Source organism: Stegostoma tigrinum, chromosome 12 (assembly GCF_030684315.1).
Source record: "Stegostoma tigrinum isolate sSteTig4 chromosome 12, sSteTig4.hap1, whole genome shotgun sequence".
Taxonomy (NCBI): Eukaryota; Metazoa; Chordata; class Chondrichthyes; order Orectolobiformes; family Stegostomatidae; genus Stegostoma; species Stegostoma tigrinum.
In genome coordinates this window covers 68382523-68400117 of record NC_081365.1, presented here as the reverse complement: position 1 = coordinate 68400117, position 17595 = coordinate 68382523, and the positions used below count along the sequence as shown (strand labels likewise).

The following is a 17595-nucleotide window of genomic DNA, read 5'->3' as shown; positions in this document are numbered from 1 at the left end:
CCATTTACACAGTAACCAAGTGGAGAATATTTTCTCTGTATAAATGCTCAAAGAGAAGCCACCCACAAAATCAGGCAGAAAAGTCTCTAACACAGAATCACTCACCTTCTCCACATATTCAAATACTAAATAAAGTTTTCCTCTTCTTCGAAAGGCCTCTTTAAGTTCAACAATATTTTCTTGTTTTAGAGTACGGAGCATTTTAAGCTCTCTTAAAGTTGTCTCCTTAACTTCTTCATTTTCTGGGGAAAAATGCATTAATTACAAGATTCAGGAACTTATTTCTCCTTCAGATGTTGGTAAGACATGACACTTCATTAAACATATTGCAAAATAACTGTTTTCTAAGAGTTTGCCTGAAATTAAACCAACATGAAACTTTTTGCTTCCAAAATTGCAATTCCCCCACCTGCCCCACAGTAGCAAAGGAATTATAAGGCTTCATATGACATCATAAGGTCAGTATGGCACAAATTACAAGACTTACAGGAGGAGGCCAATACATCAAAGATCGAGCCGACGTTTCCAAAAATGCTGGGTTCTTGATTAGTGTTGAGGAAATTGACTGAACTTAGCTAACGTGTCACACTTGACGGTCAGACATGAAGGTTCTCCAACTGTTCGTTTTTCATAACAGATCACTTCAACTCAGGTGGACAGTAACACTTTTCCAAACAACAGTTGGATTAAGTAGTCAGTTAACTTACTGCAGAGTTTGTTCACCTTTAAGCATTGATAACTAGATTGATTGAGATTTGGAGCTGCTGCTAATAGTAACACAAAACTTACCTGTTGTTCAAAGATTTATTTTACTGAATCAATTTTTCTGAGAAGGTCTAAATCCTCCCCAGCATACTGTACCATCAGAAAATTGATAAGAATAACTTAGCAATCTTTATAAGGCAGTTAGCTTTCAGATGTGCTTTATCTAAACCAGGAGCTGAGTACACACGAACACCGAACATAGAACAGTACAGCACAGTCCAGAGCCTTTGGCCCATGACGTTGTGCCGAACTTTTCCCCTAAAACTAAGGTCTATCTAACCTCCACCCCTACCTTATGCTATCATCCATATGCCTAGCTAATAGCCATTTAAATGACCCTAACGAGAATGACTCCACTACCCTCTCTGGCAATGCATTCCACGCCTCTATCACTCACTGAGTAAAGAACCTACCTTTGACGTCTCCCCTCTATCTACCTCCACTCACTTTAAAACTATGCCCCCTTGTAATTGCTATCTCTACCCTCAGAAAAAGTCTCCGGCTGTCCACTCTATCTATACCTCTGAATTATCATTATAACAGTACAAACAATTCCAACCAGCTCTTCCCTGAACTGCAGTAAGGCATTTAAGGCAAGTGGCAATAAAAATTTATCTAAGACTCAGGAAATAGACAAAAACTCTATAATCAGATTCGGCATGGTCCAATTATTTCACCTCATGTGCATTTCCACTCCAGGGATCAGAAAAAGTCATCTTAGTAGACTGACAGTATGGAATCCTTATTCATGTTACTCTTGTTCTACAATCTCTTGAAAAGGTGTTTTTTGGTACGGAATGCTAACATGACATCACCAGCATGAAGCAATTTAATGAAGAATTGATTGTCTGACAGGGCCAACAGTGATGAATACTTTTCTCATGATGTTCAATAGGGAGATTAATCAACATTACTGCAATCACCCCAACAGTTCCTGTTATTGTACAAGGTCAAAGTTTCTGCATCGCAGGGTGGGACTGCACCCTCCTTCCAGGAGAGAGAAGAGATTTACAGAAAACAGGTTTCTAGGAATGCTGGTTCTCCAAGATGGATGTGTAACTATCTCCAAATACTGTACTGTATTATAATCTGTGATGATCTTCCTTGCATTCGTTTTCAATTGAGCCATTTTCTTTGCTCACACAGCCATTACCTTTTGTTCTCCAAGCATTGTGTCAGAGGGTATCTGAATATTCGTGCAAAGTTGTAGCCAATTACAACACCACTAAACGGTCTGTTGGCATTTTATTTCTTTTGGCTCGTAGTACTCTCAGAAGTTTCCTCCTTCAGATCTCTCTTGCAATTAATGACGGCAAACGGCCTGGCTTCAATGACAGATTGCATCAAGTGATATTAGCCTCAAAACATTCAAAACTTTTTTCAATCTTGCTTCCCATATTTTGAGTGGGCTAATTGAAGTTGGTGTCTGGAAGCATGTTCTATTTCAATTGAGCTGTTAGCGTGGGAATGCCAGAGATCACCTGTTCAATTGAGTCAAGGAGCTGCTCCATCTGGGTGGGTGGTGCGGCTGATTTATATCAGGATGTTCATTTCTGCTTTGAAGATAAAATCTTCAATTCCAACTCTGATGCACACCAGGGAGTGATCTTCATTAAGTAAGACAGAGATAGCTGTGTGTTGAAAATGCTGCATAAAGAGTCACGTCCAGTGATGATTAAAGCCAGTTGGGTACTAACACGAAGATCACATGTCTGTGGGATTCTGTGCAGCATGATTTGGTCTCAGATGATAGCAGGCACACAAAGTTTAATGTGGAAGCAAAGCACAAGTAGGTCGCTCTCTATTTTTACAGATCTTTCCCGGGTAGTGATGTGCAAAACAGGATGGCCACATTTCATCAGCATCCACTGGTGAAGCATGGCTCCATCATTCAATATGATTACGAGTCTTTAGACGACTCTGCATTCCTATCGATCACGATACCACCATCTTATCAAGCATCTTCCAATATCAGATTTAAACAGCTTTCACCACCTTTTGAGGTAGTTGGACTGAATCACTTTACCATCTTTTTTTTAAGACCCACGTTATCCTTGATTTCTGTTATATAATTTGTTTCCATCTATTGTTCCTTCTATCCTCCTGTTGAGAGATATGAAATATTCGCTCAAAATCTCTATTTCTTCACTTCCCATAATTTCCCTTGTCTGCTAAGGGATCAACTTTCAGTTTAATCATTCTCTTCTTTATACGCCTGTAAAAGCGCTGACAATTTATTTTTGTATTCTGAGAATGTTACATGTAAATTTAATCTATGTTTCATTTGGCAAGGCAGGAAAGCTCATAAACAGAGAGGATTTGCAGAATGAAGCAAAGTGTTACCATGAATTAAGAATTTATTGCTATTGACAGGATTTAATATCATATGGTAATTAATATGAAGCTCTACATGTAAAGGTTTATACATAACTATATGCCAGGATAAAGATACGCAAGAAATATTTTGTCATAAACAACTTGTTTTGTAGTCATCAGCTGTAAACTTTTATGTTACCATTAGGCAGCACAGTAATTTGTCCTTTATGAACAATGCTACACGTTGCACATACCTTCACTGTCCTTAAACTTCTTGATCGCCACAATTTCATTGGTTTCCTACAACAAATCAAAATACAAATGATCAAAAATAAAATCCCAAGATGATCATTTGAGCACATTAAGAGTTTAATTGATATCTGAATGCAGAAGTTGAGATTGTCAAAAAAGAATTAAGCTACTTTCAATAAACAATGAAAATGATCTACCAGTTAACTCATGAGCAAGCACAAACTAATGCAAAAAACAAGCTAAAGCATGTGTTAAGCTTCAGCTTTGTCAGTTACGGCACAGCAACCAGATATGTTTGGTGGCACATTTGCATCAGAGCCAAAAGGTTGAGGGTTCAAAACTCACTCTATTGAGTGCAATTAGCCTGCAGGCCTGACTTCAAAAAACAAACAAAGCTTGCCTCATCTTTTTTTTCTTTTTAATCCAAGCTGACAAGAAGTCCTACAATCATTTCCAGCTCAAAACTGGTACAAGAATAAATGCAAAATCAGTAACAGTTATGCTTTTGACGGATATTAATACATTCTACTAATATATCAATATTTTAATTGCAAAATTGCAGAACGCTTTGGAGTGCAATAACATCTGATGAACATATGTAGTGAGCTGCCCACTTATTTTCAAAAGTCAATTGGATTTTCAATGAGAGCGCAAAAATAAACACAAGGGCTGGGGAGAAAGGGGAATGGGATTGACTGCAGCTCTTAGAGAGGCAGTACATACACAAAAGGCCAAATGACTGAGCTGTACTGCTATGAAAATTCTAAGATTCTATTTGAATTGAGCCAATTTTTAATCCTTCTGAAGTGTTGCTTGGCCATGGGTCAAAGAAACAAAAATGGCGTCTTGGTATAACAAAATTGGAGGAGAAAGCTATACTTTGTTGCCTTTCACCCTCAGTCCAGGACTGAGTAAGCTGCTGAATCAGAATAAAAGGAGATGGTGAGCTCAATACTGGTTCAAACTGCCTAAAATGACAACTGCTCCATCTAGCATTACCACTCATGACCATAAAAACAAACTTAAAAATAAAATTCAGTCTATCAGTATCAGATCTATGCTTGGGACACTCATGTCTATATGACTAAAACAACAAAGTACCTTTTCTGGACTGATTAAGAACCACAACATCAGTTTTAACTCAACTGACACAAAGTCAGTCAAATTTTGATTCAACAACTAGGCTTCATGGGTCAAAATCAGAAGGAAAATTGTAGACGAAGAAGGAGGTATGGTTTACAAGGAAACATCGACTACATTAGGTGCTCAGTTGCTTGTTTAATGTTTTGGAATATGAATAGAACATTACACAAGATTAAAAAAAGTCAAAAACAAAATGTTCAGATGACCAACAATATCTTTAGGGACTGGTAATAGCAGCAGATGTTACGTCAAAAGTGAAATGTAATATTGGCACCAACCCAGAAGTTGAGTGGCTAAAGCTGGTATCATTTCTTATGATGCAGAATGTGAAGTTTGAAGATAATTGCTTTATACCTCAATGGATATTTGAATACATGGACGAGAGCAGTTCAAGACAGCAACTCATCACTGCCTTCTCAAGGGCAACTAGGGAAGGGCAATAAATGCAGGCCAGCCTACAATGCCCACATCTCACAAATGACTCTCAAAAGGCAAATGCTGAAATTTTTAAACAATGTTTAGCCATTCCTGTAAGTGAACTGTTCAAAACACCAGCTAGCTGTTGTGTAGCAGTTTTTAAAACTAAAAGCAACAGTCCACTGGAGCAAAATACTGCACATTTGAAATCTAAAACAAAAATAGCTGGAAATACTTAGCAATTCAGCAATACCTATAGATAATAAGAGTTAATGTTTATGGAGTAGTTGCAATGAAAGGTCCATAAATCTGTAAGATGTTTGAGCATCAAGTCTTCCCTGACATTCAGTGAGAACGTAGATGATCTGATTGAGGTATACAAGATAATGAGAGGCATAGATAGAGTTGATAGCCAGAGACTATTTCCCAGGGCAGAAAAGGCTAACACGAGGGGTCATAGTTTTAAGCTGGTTGGTGGAAAGTATAGAGGGGATGTCAGATGCGGGTTCTTTACACAGAGTTGTGAGAGCATGGAATGCGTTGCCAGCAGCAGTTGTGGAAGCAAGGTTATTGGGGACATTTAAGAGACTGCTGGACATGCATATGGTCACAGAAATTTGAGGGGGCATACATGAGGATCAATGGTTGGCACAACATCGTGGGCTGAAGGGCCTGTTCTGTGCTGTACTGTTCTATGTTCTATGTTCTAATTCCCAAAAAAAAACTTGCACTTTCCCCAACCTCTCGCAGCCTGCATCTACTTTTTTCCCCCAAAATTCACAAACTGCACTGCTCTGGAAAATCATTTATTTCAGTCTTTTCCTGTGCACTCCATCTATTTTGTTTGATCTTCACTCTATTTTTCCTCCTTTGATCAGTCTCTCAATGTAGATTCATGATTCTTCTGAACCTCAGCTATTTGAAAAGATTCGGGATCCTGGCCTTGACCATCACCTCTTCACCAGGACAGTTTGAGGACTATCCACTTACTTCTTGAATGGAGACCTCACCGGTCCCCATCGCTCACAAGCTTCCTCCAACTGACTGAATTTATTATTATTTTATTGAACAATTTCTCATTTAGCTTGTCTCACTTCCTTCAAGTAAAATATGCGACTGTGAATACCCAAATATGAACATTTTATGGTTGTCTTTTTGTGAGCTAAATAGAATATAGCTTCCTGCCCTTCTCGGTAGGAGGAGGACTCCCACGACTCTATTTCGAATCCATTCATTATTGTATTGGTTCAGTTTCCTGCTTTCTGAAAATTTAAATCCAAAATGCTGAACTGCCTCCTGTCACAACATATTAATTGTGAAAACTGACAAAGTTACTCAATTTGGCTTCCAATTTCTATGATAATAAAATGTGAGGCTGGATGAACACAGCAGGCCAAGCAGCATCTCAGGAGCACAAAAGCTGACGTTTTGGGCCTAGACCCTTCTTCAGAGAGGGGGATGGGGAGAAGGAACTGGAATAAATAGGGAGAGAGGCGGAGGCGGACCGAAGATGGAGAGTAAAGAAGATAGGTGGAGAGAGTGTAGGTGGGGAGGTAGGGAGGGAATAGATCAGTCCAGGGAAGACAGACAGATCAAGGAGGTGGGATGAGGTTAGTAGGTAGCTGGGGGTGCGGCTTGGGGTGAGAGGAAGAGATGGGTGAGAGGAAGAACCGGTTAGGGAGGCAGAGACAGGTTGGACTGGTTTTGGGATGCAGTGGGTGGGGGGGGAAGAGCTGGGCTGGTTGTGTGGGGGGAGGGGACGAACTGGGCTGGTTTAGGGATGCAGTGGGGGAAGGGGAGATTTTGAAACTGGTGAAGTCCACATCGATACCATTAGGCTGCAGGGTTCCCAGGCGGAATATGAGTTGCTGTTCCTGCAACCTTCGGGTGGCATCATTGTAGCACTGCAGGAGGCCCATGATGGACATGTCATCTAGAGAATAGGAGGGGGAGTGGAAATGGTTTGCGACTGGGAGGTGCAGTTGTTTGTTGCGAACTGAGCGGAGGTGTTCTGCAAAGCGGTCCCCAACCGCTTTGCAGAACACCTCCGCTCAGTTCGCAACAAACAACTGCACCTCCCAGTCGCAAACCATTTCCACTCCCCCTCCCATTCTCTAGATGACATGTCCATCATGGGCCTCCTGCAGTGCCACAATGATGCCACCCGAAGGTTGCAGGAACAGCAACTCATATTCCGCCTGGGAACCCTGCAGCCTAATGGTATCGATGTGGACTTCACCAGTTTCAAAATCTCCCCTTCCCCCACTGCATCCCTAAACCAGCCCAGTTCGCCCCTCCCCCCACTGCACCACACAACCAGCCCAGCTCTTCCCCCCCACCCACTGCATCCCAAAACCAGTCCAACCTGTCTCTGCCTCCCTAACCGGTTCTTCCTCTCACCCATCCCTTCCTCCCACCCCAAGCCGCACTCCCAGCCACCTACTAACCTCATCCCACCTCCTTGACCTGTCCGTCTTCCCTGGACTGACCTATCCCCCTCCCTACCTCCCCACCTACACTCTCTCCACCTATCTTCTTTACTCTCCAGCTTCGGTCCGCCTCCCCCCTCTCCCTATTTATTCCAGTTCCCTCTCCCCATCCCCCTCTCTGAAGAAGGGTCTAGGCCCGAAACATCAGCTTTTGTGCTCCTGAGATGCTGCTTGGCCTGCTGTGTTCATCCAGCCTCACATTTTATTATCTTGGAATTCTCCAGCATCTGCAGTTCCCATTATCTCTTCCAATTTCTATGGTTCTTTCAGTTTCCCAATTCATCTATAGCTCATGCTTTCTTTGAAATTTTGTCCTCCAGTTCCAAGGATAGGTTATCTACTAATATTCATTACAAGCCCACTGATTCCTGCAGATGCCTCAACCGTAGTCCTCCACAACTGGCTTTCTACAAAGACTCTGCTTCATTCCTTCAGGTTCTCCGTCCCTATTTCAACGATGCCTTCGTCCACAATCAAGCGTTTGGAGGTGCTTCAACCAACAATACCTCCCACAGTGCTTTTCAGGGCTATCAAATGTGTTGGACTAACCTCACAGACTTTTGTCCTTTCGCTTTCCTCCCACACAGCTCAGAACCATGACAAGGTACGCCTTGTCCTCAATTTCAGCACACCAACCTCTATATTTGAAGGATCACACTCTGCTATCTTCAGTATAAAGTCACCACCAAACACATCTTCCTCTCCCCTACCAATGTTCCAAATGGACCAATCTATTCATAACAGCTGAATCAATGCCTCACTCCTTCCCATAGTAACTTCCTACACAATGCAACGCTTGCTCCTGTTGTTTCCTTTTTCCTCACTCTCCAAAGTTCCGTCCCAAATGCTGGTCTGACATGAAGAAAGATTTACTTTTACTCCTTCCAATTTATTCTCCTATATTTGCTAATCACAACATTGTCTCCACTACACTGGAGAGACCAAATGCAGACTGGGTGGCTATCTTGCGGAACATCTCTCAACAGTTTGCAAGCATAATCCCAACCTTTTAGTAACTTATCAGTTTAATACACCATCTTGCTTGAATACACATTATTAGGTTTATGCTGGGCAAAAAAACAAATCCAGAGGACTGGTTTCTCCAGCTGAAAATTCTGATTTTTTTTCAATATCTATGCTACAAAACACGAACGAGTATCAATTACAAAAAAAATGCATTTTACAACCACCATGCTGAAGTTCAGCACTCTGAGTCCTCAGGACTTGGAAGTATTCACCGAAGTGTGCACCCAGGACACAGCGCAAGTCAATGTTCTTGGAGCATTTTCTCACAAGTGATATGGTAATGACTTAATCAAAACCTTTTCAACCATTCAGGCTGGCCAGTACCAAGATCTGAATGCGAATAAAAGCATTATTGGTAGGTTATGTTGACAAAGTTGTAGGCATACAGTCCCACAGCACGGAAACAGAACCTTCAGTCAAACCCATCAGCGCCAACCCAGACATCCCAATCTGACCTCATCCCATGTACCAGCACTCTCAACCCTTCCAATTCATTACCCATCCAGACACGTTTTCCACGTCCTAGTTGAAGCCACCTTCAAGACTTCCACAGCAGCTCATTTAATACACGCACCACCCTCTGTATGAAAATGTTACTCAATTCTTTTAAAATCTTTTCCACCTGTGTGGCAGGCATGACTTAAATCTGGGCCTAGTCATCCATTTGTAGGGACACTACCAATGCACCACAAGTGGGCGTTGTTGGCTAAGCCAGCATTTTTGCCCATCCCTAATTGCTAACAGTTAACCAAGTCTGGAGACACAAGTGGAAAAGTTTGTATAATCTACATCATCTGAATCAATAGACAAATCAAGTGTAAATCGCAAATTAACCTCGCCAAATGCTTCTTGAAATGTATTCCTTTTGCCACAAAATAGCCAAAATCATTGTACCAGAAAAAACCTTGAGAGCCCATTTGTTGGTGTCACTGCCATAACTCAGCAACCATGATACTTAGGCCTAAAACTTTTAGCAACTGAGCAGTCTTTTCTTCAAGCATTAATGTGCACAAAAATGAAGCCTGGAGGCATATAATCACCATTAGCAACGCAATAAGAGTCATGCTTAGATCTCAAAACTAATTTTAAGAATTGCTCTGCTGACACATCATTGTGTCAGATTTATGAAAGACTTTCAGCCCAGAAGTAGAATATATTATTTGACTGCAATTTAAAAAATCTATAAAGAATTCTACTTTGTTTCATTAATGTTTGCATTTTGCTTGTCTACTGTTGCATGAAGATGAGATAACAAATTTTCAAAATAATTCGAAGAGTTCTCAGAGTCACATCAAAACATTAACAGTTTTCTCATTTAGACGTTAATTTTCAGTTTGAAGTTCAATTTCTAAATTCTAATAAAGTCCAGTCAGATGTTGTATTCTATTCTATCAGGAAATGCTCACATTTCAATATAATTTCAAAAGAGTACTAAATATAAATTTACAGGACTGAACAGTTTTTAAACTACAAAATTTGTGCTAAGTTCTACGAGCAGGCTTCAGCTATTCATCTTGGGTCAGCTGCAAATATGATGCACCTAAATTAGTGTCTCATTAACAGAAAGACATACAGAAGTAAATAATTTTAATCACAGGAAAAAAATAAGTTAACCTTTACTAAAAGCACATCTTATGCAAGAATTAGCTCAAAAAAAATCAAACCACTACAATTAACTAATCACATGGTTGATTCAACTCAGTGACAATAAATGACTCAAAGCAAATTAAGCCTGAAACAATCCATCCTCATTTTATTCTATATTTCAGCACGAAAAATAGTTGCAGATTATCAAGGAGTCATTGACACACATCTGCTCAACTCCTGTACTGCTTTATAAATTTCTTTGGGAAATGTAATAAATAGGATTTTTCTTTTCCTAATAACTTCAGGTGACAAAAGTGGTCGGGAAACTATAACTCTAGAGCTAATTGTACTTTTGCAGCAAGCACATTATTATAGTGACAGGTTTTCATTTTGGACAAATTTGTAAGATCAAAAAAATTCTACATCAATTACACTACAATCTCAAACTATTTTCTTATTTATATAGTTTATACAAGTGATATGGTATATTCTCTACCTGGATAGAATACTGACGGATTCATGTATACTTCTGACAGATCCAAATCAATGTGATGATTACTGCAGTATACAGTTGACAGTTCCTCCCTACTTGGATACACAAGATCAAGTTTCTTATGTGGTAATGTGTACAAGTTACTCATAATCTCACAATTAAGCATTACTACCAGAAGCTATGAAATTCTGTTCAATTCATACTTATGCACTGACTCAAGTGGGTGACCACTTACATTTCAAATCTAATTTAGCTTACTCAGAGAAAACAGCCCTACTGCAATAATTGTTTCATGTAAATATTTAAAGGCCATGAGTTGATATTGCCAAATATTCTGCAACAAAAAGGAACCAATGACAAGGAAAAGTGTAGTTTTACAGGTCATTGAACTGAATTCATTTGGGAGCGGTTTTCCTTCCGTGTGCAAATGAAGAGGTCACTCATCAAACTTATAAAAAAAAGTCATAAAATCAGGAAGAGAGTCTTTTCCACCTTCCAGCAAGATTAATCTTTCAATTTCAACCTTGAATACCCTCAATAACTGAGCAACAACAGGCCTCTGGGTAGAGAATCAACAATATTCACAATACTTTCAACATAGCAATTCCTTATCACAGCCTTAAATGGTCAACCCCTTATCCCGGCACTACAGTTCCAAGAGCTCTGCTCTTCATCCATGAGGAAAAAGTGTCTCAGCACGTACGATGTCAAGCCTTTTGAAAGGACTGTATATATCACACTCTGGAGTTTTTTTTTGAAAAATGACCTAAGATTATAAGATAACAAGGTGTAGAGCTGGATGAACACTGCAGTCCAAGCAGCATCAGAGGAGCAGGAAAGCTGACATTTTGGATTGAGACCCTTTTTCTGAAGAAGGGTCTTGACCCGAAACATAAGCTTTCTTGCTCCTCTGATGCTGCTTGGCCTGCTGTGTTCACCCAGTTCTACACCTTGTTATCTCAGATTCTCCAGCATCAGCAGTTCCTACTATCCAAAGATTATACATCTATTTGATTTGATTGTAACCCTAATCTCCATACCTCAGGAATCTTCCACATCCAAACCACTCTCCTTCACCAATTTTTTTTCTTTTGAGAATTTCAACTTTTTTTCTTTTGAGAATTTCAATGTAATCACATTGTGAAATAAAAAATTTCTGCACAAAATCTGATGAAAAATCTTTCAAAACCATTTTCAATTATAATACATAAACAAGTCAATTAATCAACAAATTCACCGTTAAATCAAAGTATCGACATCTTTGATAATTTCCTCATGATGCCATAAACATGACCAACATTGTTATCCAGTAATATCCAACAGAAGAACCTTTGAAAGCAAATTGCTGATTTTCATGATGCACTTCGTACTGGCGGTGACATCCAGCATTTACACGCAAAAACTTAATATAAAATCTAAAGCTAAATTAGAGGTAGTGCTTTACGCAGGAATCGTTTGACCTGATGGTGTGTGCATTTTCAGCTTTTCAATTGTTCTTTTATATTCTACTGCACTTGTGTAAAATTATTAGCCTACTTTTACTAAATCAGGTACATGAAGCCATTATTACCACATATATGGCAAACATGTGTTTATCAGGCCAAGTAAACATCATGAAGTCTAAGTTAAGTTAGCTTGTTATTTTTGGCCAACAATGCTCTTACTAACATTGTGTGCATTTCAAAATTTTAAATTAAACCAACAGATTAGTCGCGCAACCAGAATTATATCCCAACTATAAACATCTAAAGAAATTTCAAACGCAAACAGATTGTGATTTCATTGTTCAAGTTGAAATATAAAATACCAGATACCTTTTCATTCCTTAAATCTTTTAATACCCATGTTATGAATTGACAATTTGTAAACAATTGGTGCCTAACAACAGTAAGCAGAAACCTTTTGAAACAAGAAGTGCAGAAATATTGTGGTTCCCATAACATGTGTGTGCATCAAGCAAGGGGTATGATGGGATTGGACACCTTGGAACTGACTGAGGCAGACACTAACACTTGAAAGCTATGCAAATCATTATAAATAACATTAAACACAAGTGACGATGCACATCTTCTGAAACACTTCATAAATAATGAAAATAACTCAAGCTACAATAAGAACATTAATTCAATTATGACTTGGGTCTACCTTTTCAATCAAACCATTCAAAAAACATTCAATCTGTTTGAAGCATATTCCCTAGAAATTTTTAAATTAAAATAATCAATCTTTAAAGATTTTCATGGCATAAATATTATGCTTAGTTACAGTTGTGGTTCAGAATGGACATAACACACCCAAAATACTTGTGCTGGTTCTCCAATTACCCAGGAACCTTTCTGCAATACCTTAGTCAGAGTCATGCAGCACAGACACACATCCTTTAGGCCAACTAGCACATGCCGAACCTATCTCAAACCAAACTAGTCCCACCTGACTGCTCCTGGCCCTTCTCCCTCCCAATGTTTCCTGTTCTTCCACCCATCCAAACGTCTTTGGACACTGTAATTGAACCTGCATCCACCACTTCCTCAGGAAGTTCACTTCACAAGCAAAACACCCTCTCAGTAAAAAATTAGCCTGGAATATCTTTTTTAAGTCTCTCTCCTCTCATGTTAAAAATGTGACTGCTTGTCTTGAAAATCTACATCTTGGGGAAAAGGCAACTACCATCAACTTAATCTATACACCTCATTATTTTATAAATTTCTATCCCATCACCCCATAACCTTCTACACTCCAGTCAAGGAAGTCCCAGCTTATCCAGCCTTTCCTTCTAACTCAAGCCTTCCATATGCAGCAACACCATGGTAAATCTCTTCTGAATCCTCTCCAGCTTGATCATATCCTTCCTATAACTGGGCAACCAGAACTGGACATAGTATTCCAGAAGAGGCCATCAATGTCCTGTATGACCACAACATGAGTTCCCAGCTCCTGTACTCAAAGGACTGAGCAATGAGGACAAACTTGCCAAATGGCTTTTTAATCACCCTATAAGTGATGCAAACTTCAAAGAATTATGCACCTGCATCTCCAGATCCCTCTGTTCTACAACATGGCCCAAGGTCCTACCATTAATTGTATACGCCCTACTCTTGTTCCTTGTACCAAGTGCGATACCTTGCATTTATCCAAGTTAAACTCCATCTGTTATTTTTCAGCCTATTGACCCATTTGATCATGGTTTCTTTGTAATCATAGACAAACTTCTTCACGGTCTACCATGCCAGTGATTTTGGTGCCATCCGCAAACTTGTGAATCATACTTTCTGTATTCTCATTCATATCATTTCTAAAAATGACAAAAAAAGAGGACCCAGAACCCAAACCTGTGGAACACCACTGATCATAGGCCACCAGTCCAAAAAACAACTCTCCACCACTAATTTCTGACTCCTGCAATTAAGCCAATTATGTATTCATTTGGCAAACTCGCCCTGAATCCCATGTGACCTAACTTTACTAACTAGTCCACCATGCAGAACCTTGTCCAAAGTTTTACTAAATTCCAAATAAACAATGTCTACTGCTCTGTCAACCTTTTTGCTAATTTCCTCAAAAAACTCAATCAAGTTTGTGAGATCGGATTCTCCTTGCACAAAACTATTAATCACCCATTAAGACCTTAAGACAAAAACATGAATCATGTCATTAAGACCTTATTTTCACAAAGGAAAAGGAGTGATACAAAGGATCAAACAACATGTACTGATTTGTAATTGGCATGTGACAAAAGACACCACCCAGTCGCAAACCACTTCAACTCCCCCTCCCACTCCTTGGACACCATGTCTACCCTGGGCCGCCTCCAGTGCTACAATGATGGTACCCAAAGGCTAGAGGAACAGCACCTCATATTCTACCTGGAAACTCTGCAGCCCAATGGTCTCAATGTGGACTTTACAAGATTCAAAACCTCCCCACCCGCGATCTCATCCCAAGACCAGCCCCTCTGGTCCCCACCTCCTTGACGTGTCCATCTTATATCCCACCTATTCACTCCTCCCACCTCACTGACCAATCCCCATCCTCACTTCCTACTTACTAGCCTCGTCCCCGCCTCCTTGACCCGTCCGTCTTCTCTCCACCATCCACCTTCTATCACTGCCTTCCTGTCTCTATTTATTTCCAAGTCCCCTTCCCCTCCCCCATTTCTGAAGAAGGGTCCAGATCCGAAATGTCAGCTTTCCTGCTCCTCTGATGCTGCCTGGCCTGCTGTGTTCATCCAGCTCCACATCTTGTTATCTCAGACTCCAGCATCGGCAGTTCCTACTGTCTCCCACAGGACATCTACTCCCTATCGAAATCTGCAGGTTGATGCGTATATTAACAATGGCGCTGTAAATTTTTTTTAGCTAATTTGGGTCCATTATGTCCTTCATATCAAAAACAAATTTTGAACTGACTAGTCACAGATTGCCAGAATATTGCACCGGAGGCTTTTATTCATTGCATCTGTAACAGCTCTCTAAAGTAATTACTCAAAATAATAATATGAAACGAAGAACTGAAAATGCTGGATATCTGAAACACAAACAAAAAGTGCTGGAGAAACTCAGCAGCTCTGGCAGCACCTGAGAAAATCAATGACATTAGGGTCATTGGGCTCATAAGAACTAGCAGCAGTAGGTAATTCAACCATTTGAGCCTGTTCCACCATTTGATACAATCATAGTCGATCTCAACTCCACCTTCTTGCCCGCTCCCCATAATCCTTCAATTCATCACTAACTAAAGATCTGTCCTCTCCTTAAAATTTACTCAATTTCCAGCACCCACTACACTCTGGGTAGTGAATTCCATAGATTCACAACACTGAGTGAAATAACTTAGCTTTAAATCTGCTACCCCTTATCCGAAAACTATTATTTCTTGGATCCAGATTGCACACAAGGAAATATCGTATGTATACTTGTCAATTCCCATTAGCTTCTTATACAGCTCAATCAGAGCTCTCATTTTTCATATTTCAGAGAATATCAGCCCAAACTGTCTTGATAAAACAAATCACTCATTTCTCGAACAAATGTAATGAATCTTCTCTGAACTGCCTCCAATACAATCATAGCCCTCCTCAAGTTAAAGGGCCAAAAACTGTACATACAACTCCAGGTGTGGTCTCACTAACGCTTTGTGGATTTGCAGCAAAATTTTCCTTCTTTTATATTCCATTGCTTTAGCTAGAACTGGCAAAATTCCATTTGCCCTCCTAATTACCTGTTGTATATGCATTGTAGTCTGCAACACCTGGATCGCTCTGTATCGAAGCACTCAATGTTTCGTTCCATTTAGAGTTGTCTTTCTATTTGTCAAAGTAAAATACATAACTTCACATTTATCCATATTAAACTAGGACTGCCAAATTTTGACCCATTCACCAAATCCGTCTGCATCCATTTATTTATTCATTGCATTTTACTTCCCACCCATATGAGTGACATTTGCAAATCTGGCTACAGTATTTTCTACCCCGCATCCAAGTCATTATTATACCTTGCAAATAGTAGGGTCCCAAGAACTGAATCTTGCAGCACCCCTCTAGTTACATCTTGCCAGCCAGAAACAGGCCCATTTACCCTGACATTCTTCTTTCTGTTGGTTAATCAATGCTTTGTCTCAGCTAATAAATTAGTACTAACATTATGTTATCTTACTTTGTGTATTAGCCTTTTGTGCGGCACCTTAACATGTGCCTTCTAGTAGTCCAGATACACATCGACAGCATCTCCACTATCCACATTACTCGTTAAGCCAAACAGAACTCTAGCAAATTAGTCAAACATGGTTTACCTTCATAAAACCATGCTGACTCTGATGGATTGCATTCTGATTTCCCAGATGTCCTGTTAAAACTTCATCAATAACTGATTCAAAACAGATTCAATCTTTAGTAATGGACTTGAATTGTTAACTCCGCTTCTCTTACCACAGATGCTGCCAAACATGCTGAATTCCTCTAGCACTTTAGTGTGTTTCAGTTAGTGAAAACACCCACCCCTTTTTCCACTGCCCTGCCTACCTAATACCTTTCAAGTATTTATCAATTTCCTTCACGAAGGTTATTTCTCAAAATTCTTTTGCCACGCCTTCAGGCATTACAATCCAGACTAAATAACATACTAACTTACAAGAACCCCTCAAACAACTCTGGCTCTTTTGCCAAACATTCTCAAAGTATTCAACGGTTTTGCTAATTCCCATGCTTTCAACAATAATCATAAATTTCAGTTAATAAATAACCAGAAATTATTTTTTCTTACTTAGTTCATCAAGACTCTTCGGAATCATAGAATCCCTAGAGTGTAGAAGCAGGCCATTCAGCCCATTGAGTCTACACCTTCAGAATATCATTCAAGATCATTTAAATAACTCTTAAAACCCCAGTTTCTCCTTAAATTTAAATAATATCAGCCATCTGGATTTAAGTCCTTCTGTAGCTCCTCATAATCCCATAGGGGTGGGTGTCTGTGTCTGTGCATGCATGCCTGACTTTGTGTGGAGACAGAGGGGCAGTATATGAGCATTGCTTAACTAAATCAGATGATGGCAACTTGTAATTAATGGAACATCACAGGAGTCAGTGCTGGCGCCACAATTATTTGCAATATTGATTTTTCGCATTCAAGTCACAATCTTATGTCAAGTTCACAAACATGAAATTAGGTCGGAAGGCAAGTAAGTGAGGATGACACAGAGTCTATAAAGAGATACAGGCAAATTATGTGAGTGGGTATTTACTTGGCAGATAGAAAATAAAATTGTGGGAAAATGTGAAGTTATGCACCATAGAAGCTGCTGATGGCTGAAGGCAAAATAAAATGGTCTCCCTTGGATTTTTTGCTCACATAAAATGACTGAACAGAACTGATAGCTAAAGCAGCAGTTTCCACAGTCAGAATGGTCATGTTCATATACATGGAAACCAGATAAAACAATGAAATGCCTCATAAAATGTTAGTGGGAAAGAACAAAAATGTAAATACTCAGTGTAGAAGGGAAAATCTGAACCCACCATAACAAAAGTCTTTTTAAGTAATTGTCATGACAGAAAATTTCAGTATACCTACAGGCACACTAAGTGCAACCAACCAATTAGGGTTAAGGAAT

At 39.6% G+C, this 17595-nt stretch overlaps 1 protein-coding gene across 4 annotated transcripts in view; it reads right to left on the bottom strand.

Moving 5' to 3' along the window:
- Positions 1-17595, bottom strand: part of cdkl5 (cyclin dependent kinase like 5) — a 136955-nt gene that overhangs the window by 83884 nt on the left and 35476 nt on the right. For 3 of the 4 annotated variants that reach the window (XM_048540164.2, XM_048540166.2, XM_048540165.2), the window contains exons 4-5: positions 3336-3381; positions 106-242 (exon numbers count right to left, since the gene is read on the bottom strand). In XM_048540164.2, the coding sequence (XP_048396121.1) occupies positions 106-242; positions 3336-3381 (183 nt within the window). Of the gene's footprint in view, positions 1-105; positions 243-3335; positions 3382-10491; positions 10599-17595 lie in introns of those variants that run through there. The other variant, XM_048540167.2, reaches the window with a different exon arrangement.